Source organism: Phaethon aethereus (assembly GCF_964289735.1).
Source record: "Phaethon aethereus genome assembly, chromosome: 18".
NCBI classification, from domain to species: Eukaryota; Metazoa; Chordata; class Aves; order Phaethontiformes; family Phaethontidae; genus Phaethon; species Phaethon aethereus.
In genome coordinates this window covers 7592946-7615079 of record NC_138594.1, presented here as the reverse complement: position 1 = coordinate 7615079, position 22134 = coordinate 7592946, and the positions used below count along the sequence as shown (strand labels likewise).

The window sequence follows — 22134 nt, the reverse complement described above, 5'->3', positions numbered from 1 at the left end:
GTGGTCTTCTGCTTTGCTACGTCCTCCTCCATCCAGAGGGATATTCTCCAGGGACAGGTAAGCTCCACCACGGCTTTCTCTTTCTGCAGCCAAGTGTCATGTTCAGTGCTCGATGGCCAGGACGGTGGAACTCAAGAGGAGACAGGTTAAAGAGCCCAGCTGGCGGAGCAGTTGCAGGGGACATGCAGCTCAGCTGATTTAATTGTGTCGCTACTGCAGCTCAGTGGAGTCGTTCAAGGAAAGGCCATTTGAATGGCTGGATTTGATGTATTGTCACCCCAAACATCGGGCCAGCGCTTGGCACAGCAGAGAGGGGCAGGGACATCCCATAAGAGCTTGGGAAAAAGGGCAAAGTAATTACCATTAATGACAATGATGGCTTTGTTGCGTCACTGTACTAACATTATAAATGAGGCACAGGAAACTTGCGTTAACCGGGAAATCACTCTTTCAGCAAAACTTTTGCATAGGAAGCCTCTTAGGGAGTCAAGTCCTGGCCTAATCCAACGGAAACCGGACAGATGCTGTGCTCTCTGACGGTCACCGCTCCAGGAGCAGGGATTGCTCAGCCCCGTGAAGGATCAGTCCCTTGGCCACTTGAACCAGCTGGGAGAGAGAGGAAAACAGCGCCGTAAGTCTCCCCGTGAAGGCGGGCAGGCAGCTCGTGAGGTCAGAGGAGGCAGTGAGTAACCCTCGACGGCTGCCCCGTCCCTGCCAGGACGTCCCAGACATGCTGTTACCCAACCTGAGGAGCACATCCAGGAGAGGACACCACTACGCAGGCTGCCCCAGGTTGGCAGGCATAGCCAAGCTCTGCCTAATGCACTCAGTATCTCCTGGGTTTCTTTGAGGGCTGTTTTCTCTCCTGGTTTAAATTTGTTTAGCTCCTCTCACCTCCAAGGATCTGACCAGGTACTGCAGAACGACACCAGCTAAGGCCAGCTGTGAATCAGGGTCTTGCCAAGGTCCCTGGGCATAGTTGTTTTGCTCTACCTTGCATCATGCATTTTTTCTTTTATATAAGAAATAAAATAATCCTTATGCTCTGTTTTAATTAAAAAAAACTATTATGATTACCAAGTTTACAGCTTATCTTCTCTCATCCACATCAGATACTGATGTGATAGGGTTCTTCCCAAATGAGTTCAAGCCTTGGAAGAAACCCTGCTACTACTCCAGAATCCCCTTTCTGATCAAGGTGTTGATCTGAGTCTGTTGGATGGGGAGCTGGCATGAGTTTTCTCTGGATCTCAGAGGGACAAACCTGAGCCCTGATGGCACAAAGCAACATGCCGGATCTGCTCCCGGCAGCGGGGAGCACTACTCTACACTACACCACAGTCCTGAAAAGTCTACCTAGGATGCCCAGAGTCCTGGTTAGGGCTGTTGATCTAGAATTGGCTTAACTGTTGCCGGTTTTGTAAATGATAATACCTTTGCCCTTTTTCTTACTCTTGCCAAGCTCCTATGGGATGTCCCTGCCCTTCTCTGCTGCGCCAAGTGTTGACCCAGTGTTTGGTGTGACCCCTCTAATCAAGGGGGGAAACAGGATTCTCTGATACACAGGAAAGTATAATTGTGTTGGTGTTTTTTCTTAAACCACTGTTAAAGGAACAGCAAATTGTTGATCGTATTTATTAGGCAAAACGAGCAATCCTCATCTGGAGTTACTCAGCGGGTGGTGGATTGATTTGCTGGTTTTATTGTGGAAGGGCTCTTGGCAGGAGCCATCACCCTGTGATGTTAAACCTCCCACCTCCCATTGATCTCTGCCTCGGCAAAGGGGCCCTTCCAGATTCGGCCTCTCGTGCTGTCTGGGCCGGCCGCCACTCGCAGCCAGTTTTGCCAACACAAACACAAACCACCCCCTCTCCAGGCACGGCCGTGATTCATCGCTGCCGGGTGGTAGCTTGCTCGCTGTGGCATCGAGAGCCCTAACGCGCGGGCTCGCGGCTGGAGCAGGCGCTCGTCTGTGCTGAGGGTGCAACGGATGTCATGGCACCCACAGCCCGAGAGCCAAGCCCAGGAGCTGCAGGTTGAACCTGCATGCCTCCACTAGACCTGTTCTGCCTTTAAGCTTAGCTTAAAGCAAAGACTCTGCTCCTTGAGACCTCCCTCCTCCTCCACGCAGGGCAGCGGGGCACAGCAGGGCCTGGACTAACTCCCTGCACCACCCGGCCAGCGATCAGCCTATTTCCCAAACCGGGGCACCAGAACCTGCCCTGCCTGCAGGCACCCTGCAGGGACCCTGATCACGCAGGCAGCCCCAAGGACACGCTCTCCTTCAGCCCCACCGTCATCATACGTGCTCCTTACGTGGCTCCGTGTCACTGTGCAGATGAAAATGTAACGCCTGAACACAAAAGTACTTAAAAAAACCTCTGTCTCATTTAGAAGGTAACGATGTCCCAGTCTGTATGTAAAGCCTATTGCACTTAAAGCTGATAGCCAGGCATTTGAGAGGGAGCGTCACTGCCAGGTCCCTTTCGGAGCACTGCTGCCAGCCGCTTGCCTCAAACCGTCACGTTGCTTCCAAACCCACACAGAAATCCAGATGATGCCTCAGGACCTCGGCTTTACCTCGCTTTGGACCGCAAAGGACCAAATCTTCCCCTTCGAGTGATGCCCCGCTCCCACAAAGCTCGGCAGGCCCTGCTCCAAGCGTGGCTGCAGGGGACGGCCGGGAAGCCCAGCCCGGACGCCTTTCCACTGCCCTCAGAAGAGCGCGGACTCACGCCGTGAGGTTGGCCGAGGGAGCGGGGTTCCTGGCACCGTGCGATGCACCTCCGAAGATCAAAGCAGAGGCGGAGGCTGCGCTGGCCGCATGCTTTGGAAGCACACGCGGACGAGCGGGGGCAGATTTGGGCTGAAGGCATGCACTGGTAACGACGTGCCTGGGTCCTATTTTCGGGGCTGTTCGTAAGCATAATTAGCAGTGGAAGCATATTTCAGCTTCCCCCCCAGTTAAGATTTGCGTCAGGGTTCCCTGTAAGCGCCCATAACTAACAAGGGCTGGCTTTGACTTCTGAAATAACCCACCTGCGCAGATAACAGCGTGTACAGGCAGCGGGGGCATATTTAGAGCAGCGATTGCTCGTCGAAAGGAGCTGCTGTTGATGTGCGTTCTGCCTCACGCGCAGATGCTCAGTAAGCAGAAGTTAATGTAGTTAGACAAAAGCGCTCAGTTTGGGGGGGAAAATCAATAATGTCAGGGAGTTTATTAGAGGGTTATGGGCCACCTGCTAGAACTCAGCATTAGGCCTGCATTACGTTGTGTTTCGGTGAGAGCTGATGGCATTGCACTCAGACAAGGCTAGCGCCAGAATTATTATTTTATGCCTTGGCAGATGGCTTCTGCTCAGGGGTTTTATCTTGGAGTGCAGACATACGACTAATCATCATTTGCTTTCTCTTTCTCTGCTAACATAAGCTGGGCAGGAAGCAATTGCCAGTTTGATGATGGTTCATTATTGCTAGGTTTATTCTGTCTGCAACAGCACAGCAAGAGGCAAAGAGGGTACAAAGGAAGATAATCAACCAGTTATCAGTGAGATATGGGGAAAAGATGGGCTCAGAAGCTTGTCTTTCACTGGACCATCTCTTTCTTTCTCTCTTTCAGACGCAAAGCCTTAGGTATCCCATAGATAATTCAGGGAGGCCATGGAGTTGGAATCTTTGGATTGTCAAGATTGCAAAGGTCAAATGTTGGGAATGAGTTCATCTTGCCTTAAAGCAGGAGGGTCTAAGTCCCTTCCCAAAGTCCCTCCCAGCCCTCTTCTCCGTCACTCTCAATGTTGAGCAAGACCTGCTCCATCAGTTAAACTCTTGACTTAGGGCAATCTGAGATCTGTAATGCAACCTGGAAAGCCAACAAACAGAACTCACAGCCACAGCGGCATCACTGCAGGGCCAGCACTTTTCACGTTAGGCCCTCTCAGTTATCAGTTACCCACTCGGATGGTGTACAGGCTGGACAAGAGTACTGTCGCCTGCTGCACATGGGGAACCCTGCGGTCATGGGTCAGCCATACCACGCAGACACATGACTGCAGCAGGAGGGCGAGGACCTCGCTGTTTTGCAAGTTTTAGTAACTAGTGGTTAGTTTGCTGGCTAGCTTAAGTAACAGCACTTTAGGAAACTCTGGCACCAAATCCATGGCGTGCAAATGGAGATGTTCCCATGTCTTGCAGCACTGCTGTGGCTGTATAAGCCACAGCATGAAAACCCCAGTGTTGAACCCGTACATTTGTTGTTGTTGATCTTCATTTTTTTCTGCTTGGTTCCAGCTCGATTTGAGTGAAAGCTCAGAATAAAATCAAGGTGCGGGCCTGGCACATGCTCAGGCTGAGTGCTCGGCATATCCTTCTCCAAAGCCGGTGACGTTTCTCCAGGAACATGAGTTAATTTAGTTCCACATGTACTGCTGTAGGAGGCTAATGAATATTATTAAACCCATTGCACGGATTCACTTCAGTCTGCCAATGACCCTAATTTAACCTCCCTTATTTACTTTTAGGAATTTAAAGCTGGGAGGAAATCACTTGCTGAGTATCACACAGCAACAGCCATGAAAGGCTGGAGCCCCGAGACCCTGCTTCCAACCCCACAGGCACCATTTGCTTGTCAAAAGGCTAATTCAATATAGAAACGTCATGTTGCTTTTGTTTGTGATGTGATTCAACTTACTTATATAAACTGTAAGGTTTTAACTTGCTGTGCTAATTTAATTTACCCTCCTCTCCAAGCTGTCTTTTTTCTTCCTTGAAAACCCAGAGTTTCTCCTGTAAGCCTTAATAGCCCGTGACTTCAGTGTGAAGGTACCATCTCACCGTCAGTCTGAGCTGATCCGTTTAGGAAGTTTATGAACCTTTCAGTGGGTGAGGTCTGAGCTGAGAGTTTGTAAGGTGAGATAAAACTGCTGCGGCTTTGCCCGGTTTTGTGCTTCGTTGTGAGGCTCTACCAAACCACGGAATCTGTCGAAGTTTGGAAGCCCTCGCTGTGGCTGGGAGCCTCTCCAGGAGAGGCAAAGTAGCTCCCAGCGACTGGGCTTTTCATCAGGCAACAAGCGCTGGCTTCTCCAGACAACCTGGAAGTCCCAGAGCTCCTCTGAGGGTTCGGTATCCAAAACTTCGCTATAAACAATAATTAATTTTCACAAAATGGAACTATTTCCATTTCTGCGAATATCACGAAATCCTTTTAGCGTCAATTCTGTCTTCTTGGAATTTAAATCTAAATTAGGACAAAATTCTTGTTAACTGAAGACTCATTGCCTTCGTTTGGCTTTGCTGGTCGTCAGCGGCCCCGGCTGTCGCAGCGCCTGTCCTCCACCCCTGCTCGGAGCGTGACCTCTGCCAGCAGCAGTGCCTGCCTGCGCAGTGGGCGTATTAACAGTCTCTCCAAGAGGTGAACTATTTTGTTTCAGTTTGCCCTGTGTACTCTTTTACTACCAGCTGCAAGATATCGTGCGGTCTGCATTGCTTGAATCCAGATGATGGCCATCAGAAAGAGTTAGTAAATCTCTGCTGGGCCACTGACACCGTTACTTGAAATGCCCAAAGGAGACTAAATGCAGATCTGGTATAAACAGGGTGCTCCTCTCCCGGCATTCATCTGGCAGCAGATCTGAACACGGGCTAGACATGCAAGTGATGTCTGCGAACCTACCCCCGCTGATCTTGAGAGTAGCAAGCCACTCCTGCCCTGGCAACGCGACGTTTGTCTGCATTTAACGGCTTTTTTCATTGTTGCTCTTTCTGATTTCAGCTAATTCAACGTACATTTTTAGCTTTGATCTTTTATTGTTTGCAGTGTGAAGAGTCCACCTGCAGCCTACATCATAGCAGGGTTCACTGAGATGCAGCACTTTCTTTTCCACAGCAGTTTTGAAGATAACCGGTCCTTGATTGCCTGACGTGATGGTGGCCGGCAGAGCGATTGTAGGCAATGTTTGAGAGATTCACATGGTTTAATCGTTATAATTTTCCTGTGCCTCTAGGGCTTGCACGTTGGGCTCATTGAGTTATCTAACCAATTGCTAAGATTGTGTTTTAATGATAGGCGCAGCAGGCTGCCTTTGAGCAGGGAGGTACAAAAGAATTGGAGCATCGTTAGAGGCGAGCTTTTCAAACACATTCTGTAACGGCCTGATTTTTCTCTGATTGAAGTCGATGGTAAATATTCTGCTGACTTCAAAGGGGAGCGGGGTGAGGTTACAGCCAAACACTCTTGGAAATCCCACCCAGCGCTTGATTTTTCTTGACCTGAAGGCCAGTTCAGTCAGCTCCGCTTCCACAAAGGAGCTTTCAGGAGTCCTGTAAAAGCCAGCGGAGTGATTTTAGCCCTGGGTTCACATGGTAGCAGCATGTGAATTGCGGCAAACCTAGAGGACAATTCAGCCCTCCCAAGTTCTGATTTCTCTTCTGCAGATGTCCGGCTGGCATCACGCTTGCTCTCTCCCTGCTGACTGTGGGGAAGTTTAGGGCGATGGGATTCTTAATTAGGTACTTCAGTTTGGTGGGGTGAACTCCTACAGGGAGACAGGAGGATTTTGGGGTACCCTCACAAAACCTTTTGCTTTGCTGTGCGTCAAGCCATGAGAACAAGGTGGCCTATAGGCCTGGAAGATCTTTACATCATCTCTGCAACCCATGGCATGAGCTGTGAATTTGTGTCTTCCCATCACAGAGAAAATGGTCTTGAATTAATTTTTCTTTTGTGTTTCTTCTTTTATAATTTTACAGGTATTTCTTTGGTGTATCTAACACTGTAGTTACAAAGCTCTGCGGGGTGGAAAATCAGACATTTCCATACATTTCCAAACATTTCCATAAAGTGATTTCCTTTTAAAATCAATTAGATTTGTCAATGTGGAATTGTTATATACACGGGACCCGTTCCTGTCTCTGCCAGCCTTATTCTGTGAACTTAGACAACTTACTTACTCCCTCTGCGCCACAGCTTCCACCTCTCTGAAGGGGAACACAAAGCTCACAAATGGGTCAAGTGACATCAGTTTGTCTTTTCAATCCCTGCTTTTTGCCATCGCCACAGAAGTGATGTGTGAGGTGTGATTTGCTGCAATCCCAAAACTGTCTGAAAAAAATGACAAATGCAAAAATTGTATCCACAGCCATTCATTTGTGTGTCTTAAGATGCAGCTTAAGCATGACCCTTTCTAGCTCACACACACGTACTTGTTTTTTTAAACTTTGCCGTGGCTAGAAACCGAATACTGTTACTGTTTCAGAACATATACTTGGTTTGTACTTTCTCAGCTCCTTCCCGATTTCTTTGAGGAATCTGGCATACCAATATGGCCATAGAAAACCAGGTTAGTGCACAGTAAAGGCTTTCATGGCCACTAATCTTGATGACAAAATTATTCGAACAAACACTTCTTGTGTCACCGATATATATTATGTAAAACCTTGTGACTTTGATTATGTGTCTATAATACAGATTAGTCTGTTTGGGTGTTTGGTGCTGACCTCCAATAAGCTCCTAAAGTATTAGCAAGAATTTGCAAGTGACAGGCAGGCAGAGGTGCTGTTCTGCCTAATCCCATTCTCAAAACTCTCACTATATATGTCTGAACAGCTTCTGTTGCTTTCCTTAAGGCACCGGGTTATTTCTTTCTCTGCCCCCTCCCAACTGCCTTTGTCCTTCTCTCCACTGCTTTGATGTATCACAAATGTTGGAAGATTTAGCTAACCTTATGGATCAGAGCCAGGAAGACAGCGAGAACAAATTTAGAATAGGAGGCAGAGAATGTACCAGCTGGGAGGTGATGCTGTCAATCTCCATGGAGACCTCTTTAGTTACAGCTTTGCTAATTACTCTGTTGAATTGTATAGCGTCTGGTTGAAAGCCCATCCAAGTCAATGGAGAGTTTCTAATTGACTGGCCATGTCTTAAGACCATGAAGAGTGCACAGGACACAGCCTCCAAGGGTAACCGGTTATGATTTGCATTTGTGGCTTTCTCCTTGATGGCCAAAACACAACCTAAATGGAATCCAGACACCTTGATCTGGTCTCCTGCATGGGGCCAGCTTCTGCCAAAGAAAAAAAGCCCTGCAGGAACAAATGCAGACCTTGTCTTCGCAAAACAATTTTTTTCTTAGGAATGCAGGTGAACCATCTCCATCATCTTGTTAACAGCATGTGCACTTTCCACAGGAGTCAGCTCCTGCAGGAGACTAGCCGGGACAAGATCCACAAGAAGCCTTTTGGCTCCGAACGCCTAGATAGGACATGGTCCTACGCAGGAGTCAGGCAACTATATACATTTGCCCCACGTCCCCCATATGAGCCTATTTCATGGCTTGGGAGAGCAAAGTGAGGGACTGCAGACACGGGCAGAGAGGAATGCAGCCAGATGTCTGGAGAAAAAGCAAAGGCGGCCCCTTGTCTGCTCAGTTTTCTGGGTTAGGACATCTCTTAGCTCAGAGGGGACTGGGCTCACGCCTGGGGACCCTACCCACAAACTCAACACAAGCAACAACAACCCTCAGGGGGAGTCGTTTGGATCCACGGCATTGCAGGTCAGGCTTGTCATTACTTGAAGCCAAACTGGCTTTAGACACTAATCCACTGAACAATTTCCAGTTGTTATCAAAATCTATTGGACTTCTTAACCACGAGTCCCTGAGCTGATGTACCACCCCCCTCAGGTTCCAGTGCTCTGACTTGTTTGTTCAGGAACAGTTTATTTGTCCTACAAATATGTACAATGTCAAATTAACAAATGAAAAAAAACCAGCCATGCACCGTGCCTGATTTCTAAAGGGATTTGTCTGCCTGAGCAGACCCTTCCCCTGCAGGTAGCCAGTCCCCCAAATATCAATGCCATTTTCCAACCCCCCCCATCAAATTTCACTCCGTGCTGCAGGCGTGTGCATCTGTGCGCATGTGTATGTGCTCACACCGCCTGAAAAATCTCTTTCCTGGGCAGTCAGCTTCCCGTTGAACCCCTGCGGGATGCTCAGCAGGGCTGAAAAATCCATGGGATAGCTGGTTGCACTGCAAGTCAGGGAAGCTCCAGGTGGCTAAGACCTGTTCTAAATCCAGGCCCCCTGTACCACTATCAGCGTTGCTGCTCGGCGATTTGGTAGAGAGCCATGATTTAAGGTCAAAAGGTGATCGGTGAGTTCCTTTCAACTTTGCAATTCATTGGAAGGATTTATTGATCTTGTCAAGTTAGAGAAGCTAAAGGAAGGGCCCTAGCCACCCTGCCTCAGGTGCTCATCTTCCTGACACTAGACAGCTGGAAATTATTGGGTTCAAAGCTCGTTACCTTTGGCTCCTTTGGCAGTAGATAGAACACAATAGGCATCTCCAGAGGATGATTTGTCTGTGCTATTCTTAGACGCCTGCCCCAGGATGAGATGAATCAGCCTCTGCGCTGCATGTTGCTTCCCATGGGCACGAAGCGAGCATTGGGTGACGCAGGCTCAGACTTGATAATGTGGAGCTTCAAATTTAACCTAATTCACCTGCAAACTCTCATACAAGGGTTTCCATGGGGCTAGCACAAAACCTGGTATAATAGAAACTGCTTCTCCCGTGCAACTTCTTTGACTTCTCCCTCTGAGACCGTCTCCTCTGCATTCAGTCAGTGAAAGGCCCAAAGTAAGCAGCGTAAATTAGTTTAAATCTAGGTGAATATTGGGCTTGACTTTTAATTCATTCAGTCTTTATTCTCCACCAGTCCTGCCATTTCCCTGAGCCTTAATGCCGTAATGGCTTTGAATCTCTCTGTGCATACATGCACATTAAGCATAATGTTTAAGGTTTCCGACTATCCCTAAATCTTATTTCTAATACCCTCACACAAGTGCAGGGTTAGTGGAAATTGCCAGAAACATTATTTTGGTGGCTTGGGTGGGGACTGGGTGTTTCAAAACAATTGCACAGCTGTATCACTGTGTAACTGGGAATTAAGCCTTTAACATGATGTTTAATAATAGTTTTAAACGACCGAGAACCTGGTTAAAGGAGTCGGGAAATGAAACCTGAAATGCAAAGGGAGTGAAAAACTTCATAAGCCTTAAAAAAAAAAAAAACCAGGAGCAAAGAGCAAACAGGCAGACCGTGGTTTCTCCAAAAAAGGAGAAAAGAACCAATCCAGAGGTTCAGCCACAGTCGGAAGCTTGCAAAAAGACTGTTATTAAAACTAAACCAATAAAATCTGGAAAAGTTGCTCTGAGGACAAAGAATAGCCCAACTCTCCCTTGTGGTTACTCCGAGCAGCAGCAGGACGTCCAAGCATGTCACAGCTCAGCGCCGGCCCTGCGCTGCCAGGCGTGCCCCAGCGCTCCCAGCGATGCCCGCAGCCCGTCAGGGCTGCGCCCAAGGCCGGCGGATGCACTTCCCCCTCGGCTGGTGGACGCACAGGGAGCACCGAGCACCTGTAAATCACACAGAAAAGAGAGTATGGCCGATCTGGGCTCCACACACAGACACTCTCGCTGTGGCTCAGAGCTCAGCGTGTTCCTGCCGAAGGCCAAGGGCGTGTAGCAGGCACATTTGGGAGGCAAAGTGACTGCTCGCTTTGGCGCAGCCGAGCCGTGAGCACGCAGCACCGGGTGCGATTCCCAGCAGCTTCCAAAGGCGACGGCCAGCCCTCTGCCGACACCTGCCTCCGTGCATCCGGACCCGCGCAGCCCCTGCTGCTCTCGGTAGGGACATGTATGCACGTGTGCCCCGCACAGGTACAGGCACCGTGGGGGCTTGCCAAGCGCGGCCACAAACCCAGCTGCCATATGGGAAAGGGGAGGGAAGGAGCAGGGAAAGAACATGTTCTTGGCTTTGCTCGGTTTCGGTGTCTGCAACACTAGTGGCGATAAACGGGGAGGGGGCAATGCCTGCGAGGGGGCCTGGGGCTCCACGCGCGCGGCACAAGCAGGAAGGCTCATGGCAGCAGTGGGGAGTTTTCAGTCAAATGAACTGGCTGCTAATCCTCTTCTACACGGTCTTTTTTGCGGGAGGAAATCTTATGACTCCGGGGAGAAGTACGTTGTGTAACTAAGCAATGGTGAACCCGAGTTGCATTTAACAGGGCTTGGCACAAGCGCGACAGAGTAGGATACTCGTCTCGAGAGAGCGTGAGAGAGACCGTCTCAGTGCATCGCCCGCCGGCTTCGAGTCCTTAAAAGCCCTGGTGTGGCCTTGGGAGAGGAGCTCAAATAGAGGAAAAACGAAAAGAAAAAAAGCCCTGTAACCCTAAAGAAATCAGCTCACTGCACAGGGCTTCCCTGCGCTAGTTGTTGAACCATTGCATAATGTCCCTTTGCAGAGCTTTGAAATCCGCAGGATCAAAGCTGTATGGAGACACTATGGATGTGCCGAGACAAATTGAAAGGCATTTTACAATTATAGCAAGAAGCACAAAGCCACACTTTGGGCTCCTCTTGCTGTTCCACCGTGACATCTAGTGGCACAGTGCAGTTTTACTGACGAACTAGGGTCTGTGTTTCTGTTTTTAGGCCTACTCCTGCACTCGTCTCCTGAACAGCTTTTCGCCATCGGTCTGAGAGGTGTCATGTATGACTTTGGAAAAGGCTATTTTGCCACTTTATCCTATTGGATTTTTCCAGATTTAACAACTTGGGATTTAAAGCTTTCACGGTGTGCAAGAGAACATTCTGCTTCCTAGAACATATTGCCAGGTCTCCACATTTGTGTGCCTTCTCTTTGTTTTACAACTTCATGCCACAGATGCTGAAAATGGACAAAAGGGATCGTGGGTTAAAAAGCGTGATCGTTTAAGACAGCTTTTACTGAAGAAGGAAGCAAGTTAAACCAAAAAGATCTAGGTCACTGCAGCATCCAGTTGAAGGCTGGTCTTCCAGGTCTCTGAGGTCTGAATTTGCAGCTGTCACTGGGTAAATCTTGTTCGCAAAGCATTCTCTAAATCGAATTGTTTCTCATATGGTTGGTTGTGTCTTTCGGTACGAGCTGGGCAAAATTTTTGCTCAGCCTGTTGCAGTCTGTTGCGCGAGCTCAAAGGCTTGTGATCTGGTGTTAAAAAAATGCCACTGAGTCACTGCGTAACCTTTGTCATGCTAGTTAAAAATGTCACCGCTGCTTGTGCGCGTCCCTCCTGCGTCGACAAGGGCGGTTTGCAAGGATGCTGGGCACTCACTTAGAGAAACAGAAAGGTCTAGCCTGTGGGCTTCAGCCTCTCCCGAGTGACTAAAAGGAAGATGATTGTTCCTTTTCTTTGGTGTTTTGAAGCTTCACTGATATTGATAGATATTCGGGAACTGTGTGGACGGTAAATGCTGCAGGCATAGTCTTCACATCATTGCCACAAGTGCCATAGCAGGAACACAGCAGTCCAAAGCGACTGCAACCCAAGTCCTAAATTAAGCGGTAAGTTAAAAATATTGCCACTAATAAGAAAAGTAAGCAATAAAAGAGAGGCAGTGAAAAAAAACCCACCAGCTTAGCGCTAATTTCTCATTGGTGGCAGACACTGATGCCAAAATAGAAACCGTGGAGTTAAAATTAAGAGCTCCCCAACACACGCCACAGTGATTTAAGAGTGTGAGCAATGTGCCAGAGAGGCAAGGGCTGGGAATTAGGGGTGCCAGGGCTGGGGGTGCCCGGGGAAACCCCCGGTGGGTTCCGCTCCCAGCCCATGGCTTTTGAACCCACCCTCGTACTTGCCGGGCCCCAGCCCACCGTGGCCTCACGGCTGGAAGTCAGGAGCCGGGCTGCGGTGGCTGAGCCGGTTAAAAACGCGACGAAGAGGGCAAAGCCAGTTTGATGTGCCTTGGCCGGGCAGGCAGTTTTGAATGGCAGCTTTTTCCCTCTTCCCCAGCAGCCGTCTCCCCTCAAGTCCCCGCGCAGGGCGGCGGGCGAGGGTGGAAAGAGTCCCTGAAAGGAAATGCTTCAGTTTTGGTGTTTTCACCCAGTCTGGGGCCCCGCGTCATCACAACGCTGGGGCTCGGTACCCTTCAGGCTGGCTGGCCCTCGGGCATCCCCCTCGGGACGGACGGTGGCCGCGGCAGCCCCTGGGCGGCCCGCACCCCGCCCCGGCCCCGGGCACAAGATGGCGGCGGCCGTGAGGGCGCCCGCCAGAGCGAAGGGCCGGGGCGGCGGGCGGCGGGGCGGAGAGGGCCCGGCGGCGCGGCGCTGAGGAGACCGCCCGGCCCGCCGTCCCCTCGCCGGCACCTGACGGGCTCCGGCGGCCCCGCCGCGGCGGGGTGGGGCTGCAGCGGCGGCCGCAGCAGGGCCGAGGCGGGGACGGGGGGCCCTGCCTGTGGCGTCCGCCAGCCCCGCGCCCCGGCATCGGCGATGAGCGGCGCCGCGGAGGCGCGGGAGCTGGAGGAGCGGCTGCGGGAGGCGGCGGCGCTGGGGGACGTGGAGGAGGTGCGGCGGCTGCTGGGCGCGGGGGCGGACATCAACTCCCGCAACGAGATCAACGGCTGGTGAGGGGCTCGGGGCCGGGCTGGGCCGGGGGCGGTGGGGCCGGGGCCCGGGGTCCCCCCGGGCGGGTCGGGCTGCCAGTGCCCGGAGGCTGGCCCGGGGCGCGGGGTTGCTGTCGGGCCCGGCTCCCTGCGGGGGAGGCAGGCGCTGCCCTTGCCTTGCACAGGGGCTTGGCCGGCCGCGTATGGGACGTGAGGCTGGGCACCCCTCGTCAGCCGAGGGGGAGAGCTGCTCTGGGGACGCAGCCCTTCTGTTTCTTAGTTTTCCTGTTTACGAAAAAGGAAATGCTAATCTCAGGAGGCTTTGAGATTTACTGCTAAAGAGGATCATCAGAACAGACGCCGTTCTCCTTCCACCTGCCACGACGCGTTTGCTCGAGGAACTCCTCTGAAGTTGCTCAAGCGCACGTCCACCAACAGGGCTCTGTGGGGCAGTCACTGTTTACACTGCAGCAAGGCGAAGGAGGGCCTTGCCCCGCGGAACTTAGAATAGATTCATAACTTTAAAAAAGTGATGCAATGAAGGAAACTTTATTCCCAGTTGCTGTCACTCTACATGCAGCTCAGGCAAATTAGGACGGGCACGTGGGGAGGAGCCGGGCGACAGATCTGAAGCTGACAGCACAACCCCTCCGCTTCCTTCCCCGCAGGACCTGTTTGCACTGGGCCTGTAAGCGGAACCATGCTCAAGTGGTGTCCTGCCTGCTGGACGCTGGTGCAGATAAGCAGATCCTCACTGCTAAAGGAGAGCTGGCTGCACAGTTAACTTCAAAACCAGACATCCAGAAGATTTTAGGAGGTATTTAAGTTCCCGTTTTAAAAGTCATCTAGAATTCTTGGTCTAAAGACTGAAGCATTTTTAGTGCTTTTATCTGAGGTCGTAGGTTGGCAAAACTTTGGCTAAGACTATTGTATCTCATTAGACAACTCCGATTTGTAACTGTAATTCAGACTCTGGCAAACAGGCTTGGGCATTTCAGGTGGGAAGGCCTTTTATTCTGAGCTGTGGCGTAACGATTGAAGAGCTGTATACTTTGGGAAATGTGCTGCTTGCAGTCCTGTTTGCTCGTTAAGCAGAAGCTAGCATGCAGGCTGCAGATGGAGGCTTTCACAACTGTACAATTTGACTGTTGTCCGTAAGAAATCTTACAAATCCACCCAGAACAACTGCAGCATTTCAGAAGTTATTGCTTCCGAGCATTTTGTTATACTGTGACTTGCAGTACGATTAATTTTTGCCCCAAAATTCTGTCATCTTACACTTTTCGTACGAACAGCAAACCTAGTTCGATGTATGTGACACTCCTGAACACTGCCAGTGCCTATTTCCATCAGCATCTAGGTACTGTGCTCCAGATTAAAATTTTAAAGTGCTTCACCTTTGGAAATGCTGATGTTCTCTCGTCTGCTAATTGCACTTAAATTGCTCTCTACAGTGATAGGCTTCGCAGCTAAAATCATGATGAGGTTACAAGTCGCAACTGAAGGAATAGCATGTTCTTTGCATGAGCATTTTTGTTTTCTTTTGGGCAAGGTCCTCATCTCACGGACTTAGTTCATGGCAAATGACTTGTGTTCTGTTTTTAACATCTAAACCATCAAGTGTGTGTGAGTCTCTGTTCACAGTTGCCTTATTTTTCTGTCTGTTAAGCTTTCACGTGTGTCCTGGGGAGTAAACACGTATCACTTACTTATATTCTCCTAAATGTTTTTATTCTGGGATTGTAGTGCTATTGAGCAGATCTTTCTGAACTGCTTTGACATTAGTACTGATGTCCTGTAATCCTCAGTCAGGGAAGAGTATTATTTACTGCAGTACTTTTAAGCCAGAGAAGAGTTGGCTTGGGTATTCTATCAACTGTTCACTTATCTGAAGAAATGCTCAGTTTAATTTGTTGGCATGGGTTATAATAAACTATTTACAGCAGTGTTCTTAAAAGCATTGCAAAATGAGATTTAGTGAAGAACGACTTGTCAGTTCCTTTGAAAACACTGGAATAACATGGCTAGAGATGACATATCTTTCAACATGGGTTTTTTTTTCCCCACTTTGCTTTTAAAAACCACAATACATTGTAGAAATTTGTAGATTGGTCTTTCATTTTATATCTGCTTGCCTTCCAGGTGTTACATGCTTATGATAAATTAGTATCACCCTTGGATTACCTCATAATGTGATATGGTTTTAAGATGCAATAGGAAAACTAACTATATTCAAAATGAGAAAGATCTGTCCAATCACATGGTGGGTTTTTTCCCTCTCTCCATCCCCTACCCCCCCTTTTCTAAACTTCATTAATAGAGGAAGAAACTGAATGTCAAGGACCGAAGGATTTAAATTTGCCAATTGTCGCAAGCTACTTGGCCAACCCTCCATTCCCTTACGTTTCCACTGAAGAAAGCATTCCAGACAGCTTGGCAGAATCCCAAAATGAAAGTGCTTCCATCTCTTCTGCTTCCCAGTGTCAAACTAGTCCTTGTTCATCAGCAACTCAGGTTGAAAGCATATGCACACCCACATCGTGCAACAGCGAATATGATTTTCCTGCTCTGGATGCTGCAGAACAGCTGCCTGCCCCGTCAGCGACTACCGCAGCACCAAAATGCATCGAGCCCGAAGTACAGAACGGCCGCCTTTGCCAGCCCTCCTTGCCGCACGGCAGAGGGCTGTTCTCTCCGGTAGCCTCCAAACAGCCTGCACCTCTGCAAACCGACGGTTCACCCACAGGTCCTGCACCAACGTTTCAGCCCTTTTTCTTTACCGGCACTTTCCCATATAACATGCAAGGTAATGGAGTGTCATTTCCCATCCTTCTTTCGGATTCTAGGACAAAGAATCATTCCACTTTCAGACTCATGTGGAACAGAGGCAGAGATGTTGAATTCTTTGACCAAAAGTAGCCAGAACTTTTTTTTTCTGCTCTGCTAAGTAAAGTAACTGTTATACTGTATTTTAAACATGGTACTACTTTGCAAACCGATGGAAAGATCAGTCCAAGCAATATAAAAAATCAAATTTTGCAAGGTATTATATAGTATCAAAGGTATACATTATTAGTATTAGGCTTGAGTTGTTTGGTTGGGTTTTTTTGAGGAAAACACTTTTTAATCTTTTCTTTTTTTTTCAATCAGAACTTGTGCTTAAGGTGAGAGTCCAGAACCTCAGAGACAACGACTTCATTGAAATTGAACTTGACAGACAAGAACTGACCTACCAAGATCTGCTCAGAGTGAGTTGCTGTGAATTGGGCGTTAATCCAGAACAAGTAGAGAAGATCAGAAAATTACCTAATACACTGGTAAGAAAGGTAAGAATTGAAATCGGAGATTTTGACTTTGCGCTATGCAGACATCACAGAAGGTATTTCTGTAAAAAGACCAGCAAAACGTGGATGGCCTTGTGTTAAAAAACAAAAACAATTAAAAAGTATATTGGACTTTTCTTAAAACTTTATCACAACTTCCTTTAAAATATTCTTGTCAAAATAGGCAGAGTATTTCAGCTCCTAAAGCCCATGAAACTATTACAGCTTGGCTTTTTTTTAAATGTATCAATCAGCAGCAGTGCATTAGTGTGCTTTTAACGTAATTGCCGTGTACTGCTTCATTGTTTGCTTGCCTAAAAAGAACAAATAGTGATAGGAAAAAACCCACAAATTGGCATGTGAATAATTTAAAGAAAGATAGCCCATTAACAAATGAACATGTTTTTCTGTTCCAAAAATAGCTATTCTGGAGGTCTTTAAATGAAATAGATTTGGTCACAACTCGTAGTTAAGTGACATGCACAAACACAGTCAAATCATAGCAAGGTTCAAGGAGAGAAAAAAAACCCAAACGTGCTTTTTCTTTCATTATTTATTCCTATCATTGGGTGTCACCTCCCTGGAATTTTAGTTTTTACTTCCTTTCGCTGTTGTTATAACTATTTACAAACACGTTTAGAAGTAATGCATAGGTCTGTTCTTTAAAAGGACAAGGATGTTGCCAGACTTCAGGACTTCCAGGAGCTGGAGTTAGTTCTTGTGAAAAGCGACAGCTCTCCTTTCAGAAATGCTGCATCAACTTTGACCGAGAGACCATGCTACAATAGTAGAGCATCAAAGCTGACCTACTGACTCTTCTAGATGCATCTAGAGTATGAAAAACTGGTAATTATATGCTGCTGCCTTTTGAAGGCAGTGAATTAAGTGTGTGTAAAACCTTAAGTTATTGTTAGGGTTACTGTTTTAACTAATAGTTTATCTTTTATATTTAATATCCCCTTTACTTTTATTTTTTTACTTGATACTGTATTCAGATAAGGGATACCTCATTTGTCTACTAAAATCACATGCTTCCAATGTATTTCAATGAAGTTTATTGGTTGTATTTGGCAACAGAAGGCAGGAGAGACTTAATTATTGATATGAAAAGTATGTCGAGTACTCCCACTCTTTGACCAATGGAAAAAGAGATTAGGAAATTGTGTGTCTGTGTGTACAGATATATTTTTTTAAACTTCCTGATTCAAGTTAAATGTCAGAGGGTATTTGGCATAAAACGAACAGTTGCTCTCTAAAAATGTAAAACCTGCAAGTCCTTAATCTCTTGCCCCTTCACAAAGACTGACAAGTCTTGCCTGCTGGAGATAGATAGAAATATTTAATGCTCTGAAGTGACAGGAGACGTATTTTCACTGGGCTGAAAATAAGTGGAGTAGGAGCATCCACATTTAAATGTGTCTTTCCTATATGAGAATACTGTAAAGTGATGGCATACCTCCACAAAAGAAAAAAATTTACAGAAGCCTCTCTTAATTAAGGAGCATTTACGTAACAAAGCAAGTTAAAGTGCCCGTTCAAAAGAAAGCCCTGATGTTTCAGGAGCTCGAGAGGGGATCACAAATCTGCGTCCATGGTTTTATTTACGTATTTTCCCAACAATGTGAGGAGACTATGTGTTACTCGCACCACAAGTCAGTACTTTTAAGTCAGGTAACTTCTTTACAGCCCGTCCTCACAGACCAGTTAGTTACAGGGTGTGTGGCTTGTTTCTGCCATGTGAGGAGCAGGAGAAGCACAACAGTATACTCTTGAGGTATCACAACTCTAAGGAGCATACCATGTTCTTCATTAGCCATACTAAACTGGAAATTTTCACCATCAGCAAATAAATAACCTGTAACTTTACATGTTGCACAGTCTACTATCACTTTTACATAGTGTCAGAAGTTTTGGCCAAATGAGTATTGAAAGGGCCAAATGCCTCCAGGTGCTTTCAACTGAGTTTTTTTTGGGGGAAAAAACCCCCAGACTCTGGTTAAGCTACAGACTGCTTAACTTGCATTTAAGCAAGTCACTAATGAAAACATCCTTCTGTGGTTTTATGAATGGTGGAAGTTATCATTAAAACACACTCTGAAGTCACTCCCTTTCAGTCCCGAACAAAGTATTTAAGTCACAGCATTGCTGGAGTATTAACAGCCTGAAGCTTCTCCTGTTAACATGGTAGTCTGCAAAGTTATACATTAGGAGGCTTTTTGTTTTCTTCTGTACCAAAAACTACACTGACAACCTTTGCACCAAAAAACCTTAATTGGGTACTGGGGTGGGTGGGTGAGGGAGCTGTTTCTGGACATGAGCTGCTTCCCCCCCCCCACCCCGTATTGATTTCCCTGCCATCTCTGCTTTATTAAAGCTGCATTAGAGCAGAGTTTGTGCACAGCTGACACAGTGTTTGTTGTTGATCTGGACTGTAATGTTGACATTCAGACCATGAATAGTACAATCAACATGTTTTGGTAGATGCAGCATGGCTGCCACCCTATCTTTGCTTCCTGCAGCACAGCTGCTTTATCCCTGAAGTGGCTCCTAAGCAAGGTTAGTAAAAGCATGCATGCCAGAAGAGTATTAGAAACCCCTTCTGCCAGCAGAAGAGATGCTTGACTCTGGATTCAGGATTTTACCAAAGCTTAAGATTCTTGCATAGTACATTCAAAATAATTATCATCCTTTCCCACTTGCTCTACATACATCTTACTACTTAAACACTGCCACTGCCCCATTCTCAGTCCTGGCCCTTCTCTAATCAGGAGCTGGGCTACTTTAAAGCCCGATTCAACTCCTGGTAAGCTCAAGACCATGACACAGTATGAAGTAAAATTTCCTAACTGTGGCTCCCGCTTTGTTTTTCTTGTAGGACAGGAAAAGGGTTTTTATTTTAACAATGTAGATTTATCTTTTCAGCATTGCTTGCAGGCTAGTTCAGAGTACATGCAATAACTTTTTGAAAAACAGTAGTAGCTAAACAGCTCAAAATTAAGAGTATCTGATTTCTTTTCAGTTCCTTTGGTTAGGAAATCAGTGTAAAGACTGCCTCCACTAATTACTGAAGATTCAGCTATAGGAGCAGCTGGTTTAAAAAAAAGCTTTATTTGCTCTAGTTTCCATAAAGAGTAACTGTTAATGTAATAAGACTAAAACTTTAATCACAATCTGACTGTAATAATAACAGTAAGTCTATGCATTCAGAGAAATATTTTTGTATGTTTTATGCAGTTTGATAAACTCTAAGGCACACTAGTTATGTTAACTGTTTTTTGTTGGTGTTTTTTTTTCCTTTGAACAATAAACTGTTGATATGACAACTGAAGCTAAGTTTACAAAACTTACTGTTCTTCCAAGGACAACTTTTGTTTGCACTACAAACTTGTACTGAACTGACATTGCTACTCTTCACTTATATTAAAGTATCAGTTGTTTCAAGTACCTAGATCTCTTCCTTTTTCAGGGGGTGGCGAGTATGGTGTGATACATGGCCCTCTAGGCTGGACATGACGCTCTTAAAAATCTAACACAACTTTGAAAAATCATGGGCCAGTACATTTTTAACACCTAATAAAAGACTGTCAAGCTGCCAAAGCCAGTGTGGAGGAGGCATGTAGGAGGTGCTTACTTAAGTAAGCTACTTGCTTTTTGTATATCATTCCTAGAAAATACGAGATATTTATCTTGGGCTTGAGCTCTGAAGATGACACTTTTCACACAGATGAATGTGTTGTAGAGATGCTCGTTACAGTCAAATCTGAACTAGAGAGGCACTGTTTCCTATGCTCTGAAAGACAATTTTTCCTTCATCTTCAATGCACTAGAGAAAGACACCACACTCAGACATGTCAGAATCTGAATCCCAGTCCAATTTACCGCGTTGCCTCATTTTATCATTTATACCTGTGCAAAATGAGGAAAGGAAAAATGCTAGTCCTGTAACAAATATGTGCAATGGAAGGTGCAAGACAAACATTTTAGCCACTGAAGCAGTTGAATCCTGTCTCTTTACACAAGTTTCAAAAGGAAGAGGTGTTCATGTGACATGCCTTATTGGAACTTCATTATAATTTTACCTGCTTCCCACTTCCATTAATTTTTCTTTTTTTTTTTTATTTAAAAAAAACCTACCACCCAGTCTTAATCCTCTGTGCCCCTGCTTTAGAATGATAGAAGTCAAAAGGGGAACATGGCTGGCTGCATGTGGTATCCCTCCTTAGCAAAAAAAAAAAAACCCAGCACTCATTTCACCAGAGGGACCAACAGACAATACAAAGCACAGCAAAATCAGAAGCAGCAAGTTACGATAGTGCTTTGTCCATGTATGACTTCAGTTACGTGTATGGTCAAGTTCTGAATACTAATATGAAAGATAATGCTTTTTTAAAAAAAGTCAATTCAATGCCTTACAGACACAGCACTGAAGTACACTTTACTGTCTCTCCTGCTGACTAGTACATGTTGCAGTTCTTTTCCAATAAGAACTATACTTGCTTGCACTACAGCTTCACAAGAAAGCATGAGAAATGTCTCTTTTTTTTTTTTTCCCCTTGCACGTGTTGTAACATGCAGACTGCACTTGCTTACCAACTGCAGACAGTTGTTAATTAATATTCCAAATTGATACTACAGTGCAAATATAAAGGCAGTTTGATAGCTGATCTCAGCAGTGGCATCTTTATGATAATGCTGTAAAGGTCTAACTGCTTTGTAAGGGCTTATGGCCTACATTTTTACTGCAAGATTTCTGTAATTCCTTGAACAACTGCCGCACTTTTTAGGGGGGACAGCATCCAACAGCCATCTAACTGCTGAAAAAGTAAGATTGAAATGAAATACTAACTGTTGGCACCAAAAAAACCTCAAACCCACAAACACCACAGAGTAACTAAGCATCCAAATTAATGGACTAAGCTTGAAGACAGGAGTAGATTTATTAGGAAAGAAACTTATTTAATATTAAACGTTCAATGACAGAGACAATCAAATTTGTAACAGAAATTCAAAGATACTTTATTTCCATTTCTCGTATATCAAGAAGCTAGGAATAGCTTAGTTGTAAAAATGGGATTCATTTTAGTTCGATTCACACAAATACTAAACATTTATTCTTGTGTTTTAAAGTCCAAGAATGAAAACTTGCAATTAAACACTGAGCAAGCCATGTGTTCAGGTTATGTTGGTTTCTTATCTTAAAAAGTCTTAAAGAAAAAAAGGATACAGGACTTATATTCTCAGTAGCATATGTGCTATTATCAACACCTCTTTCTGAACTCTGGGAGGAAACACCAGTCCTGAATTAAATTTTATAAAAAAAAAATTCTAACTCAACTTTATATTTTTCTACGCCACTACAGCTTTCTTTCACCTCATTTTAAAGCAGATCTTCA

At 46.3% G+C, this 22134-nt stretch overlaps 1 protein-coding gene across 1 annotated transcript; it reads left to right on the top strand.

The window, feature by feature from the left end:
- Window positions 1-13305: 13305 nt before the first annotated feature.
- On the top strand, window positions 13306-17554 carry LOC309411372 (ankyrin repeat domain-containing protein 40-like; the record flags this gene model as incomplete). The annotated part of the gene is made up of 5 exons (XM_082007996.1): window positions 13306-13439; window positions 14087-14235; window positions 15739-16224; window positions 16569-16744; window positions 17411-17554. 5 exons carry the CDS (start codon window positions 13306-13308, stop codon window positions 17552-17554), a joined length of 1089 nt encoding a protein of 362 aa, XP_081864122.1.
- Between the last annotated feature and the right edge of the window lie 4580 nt (window positions 17555-22134).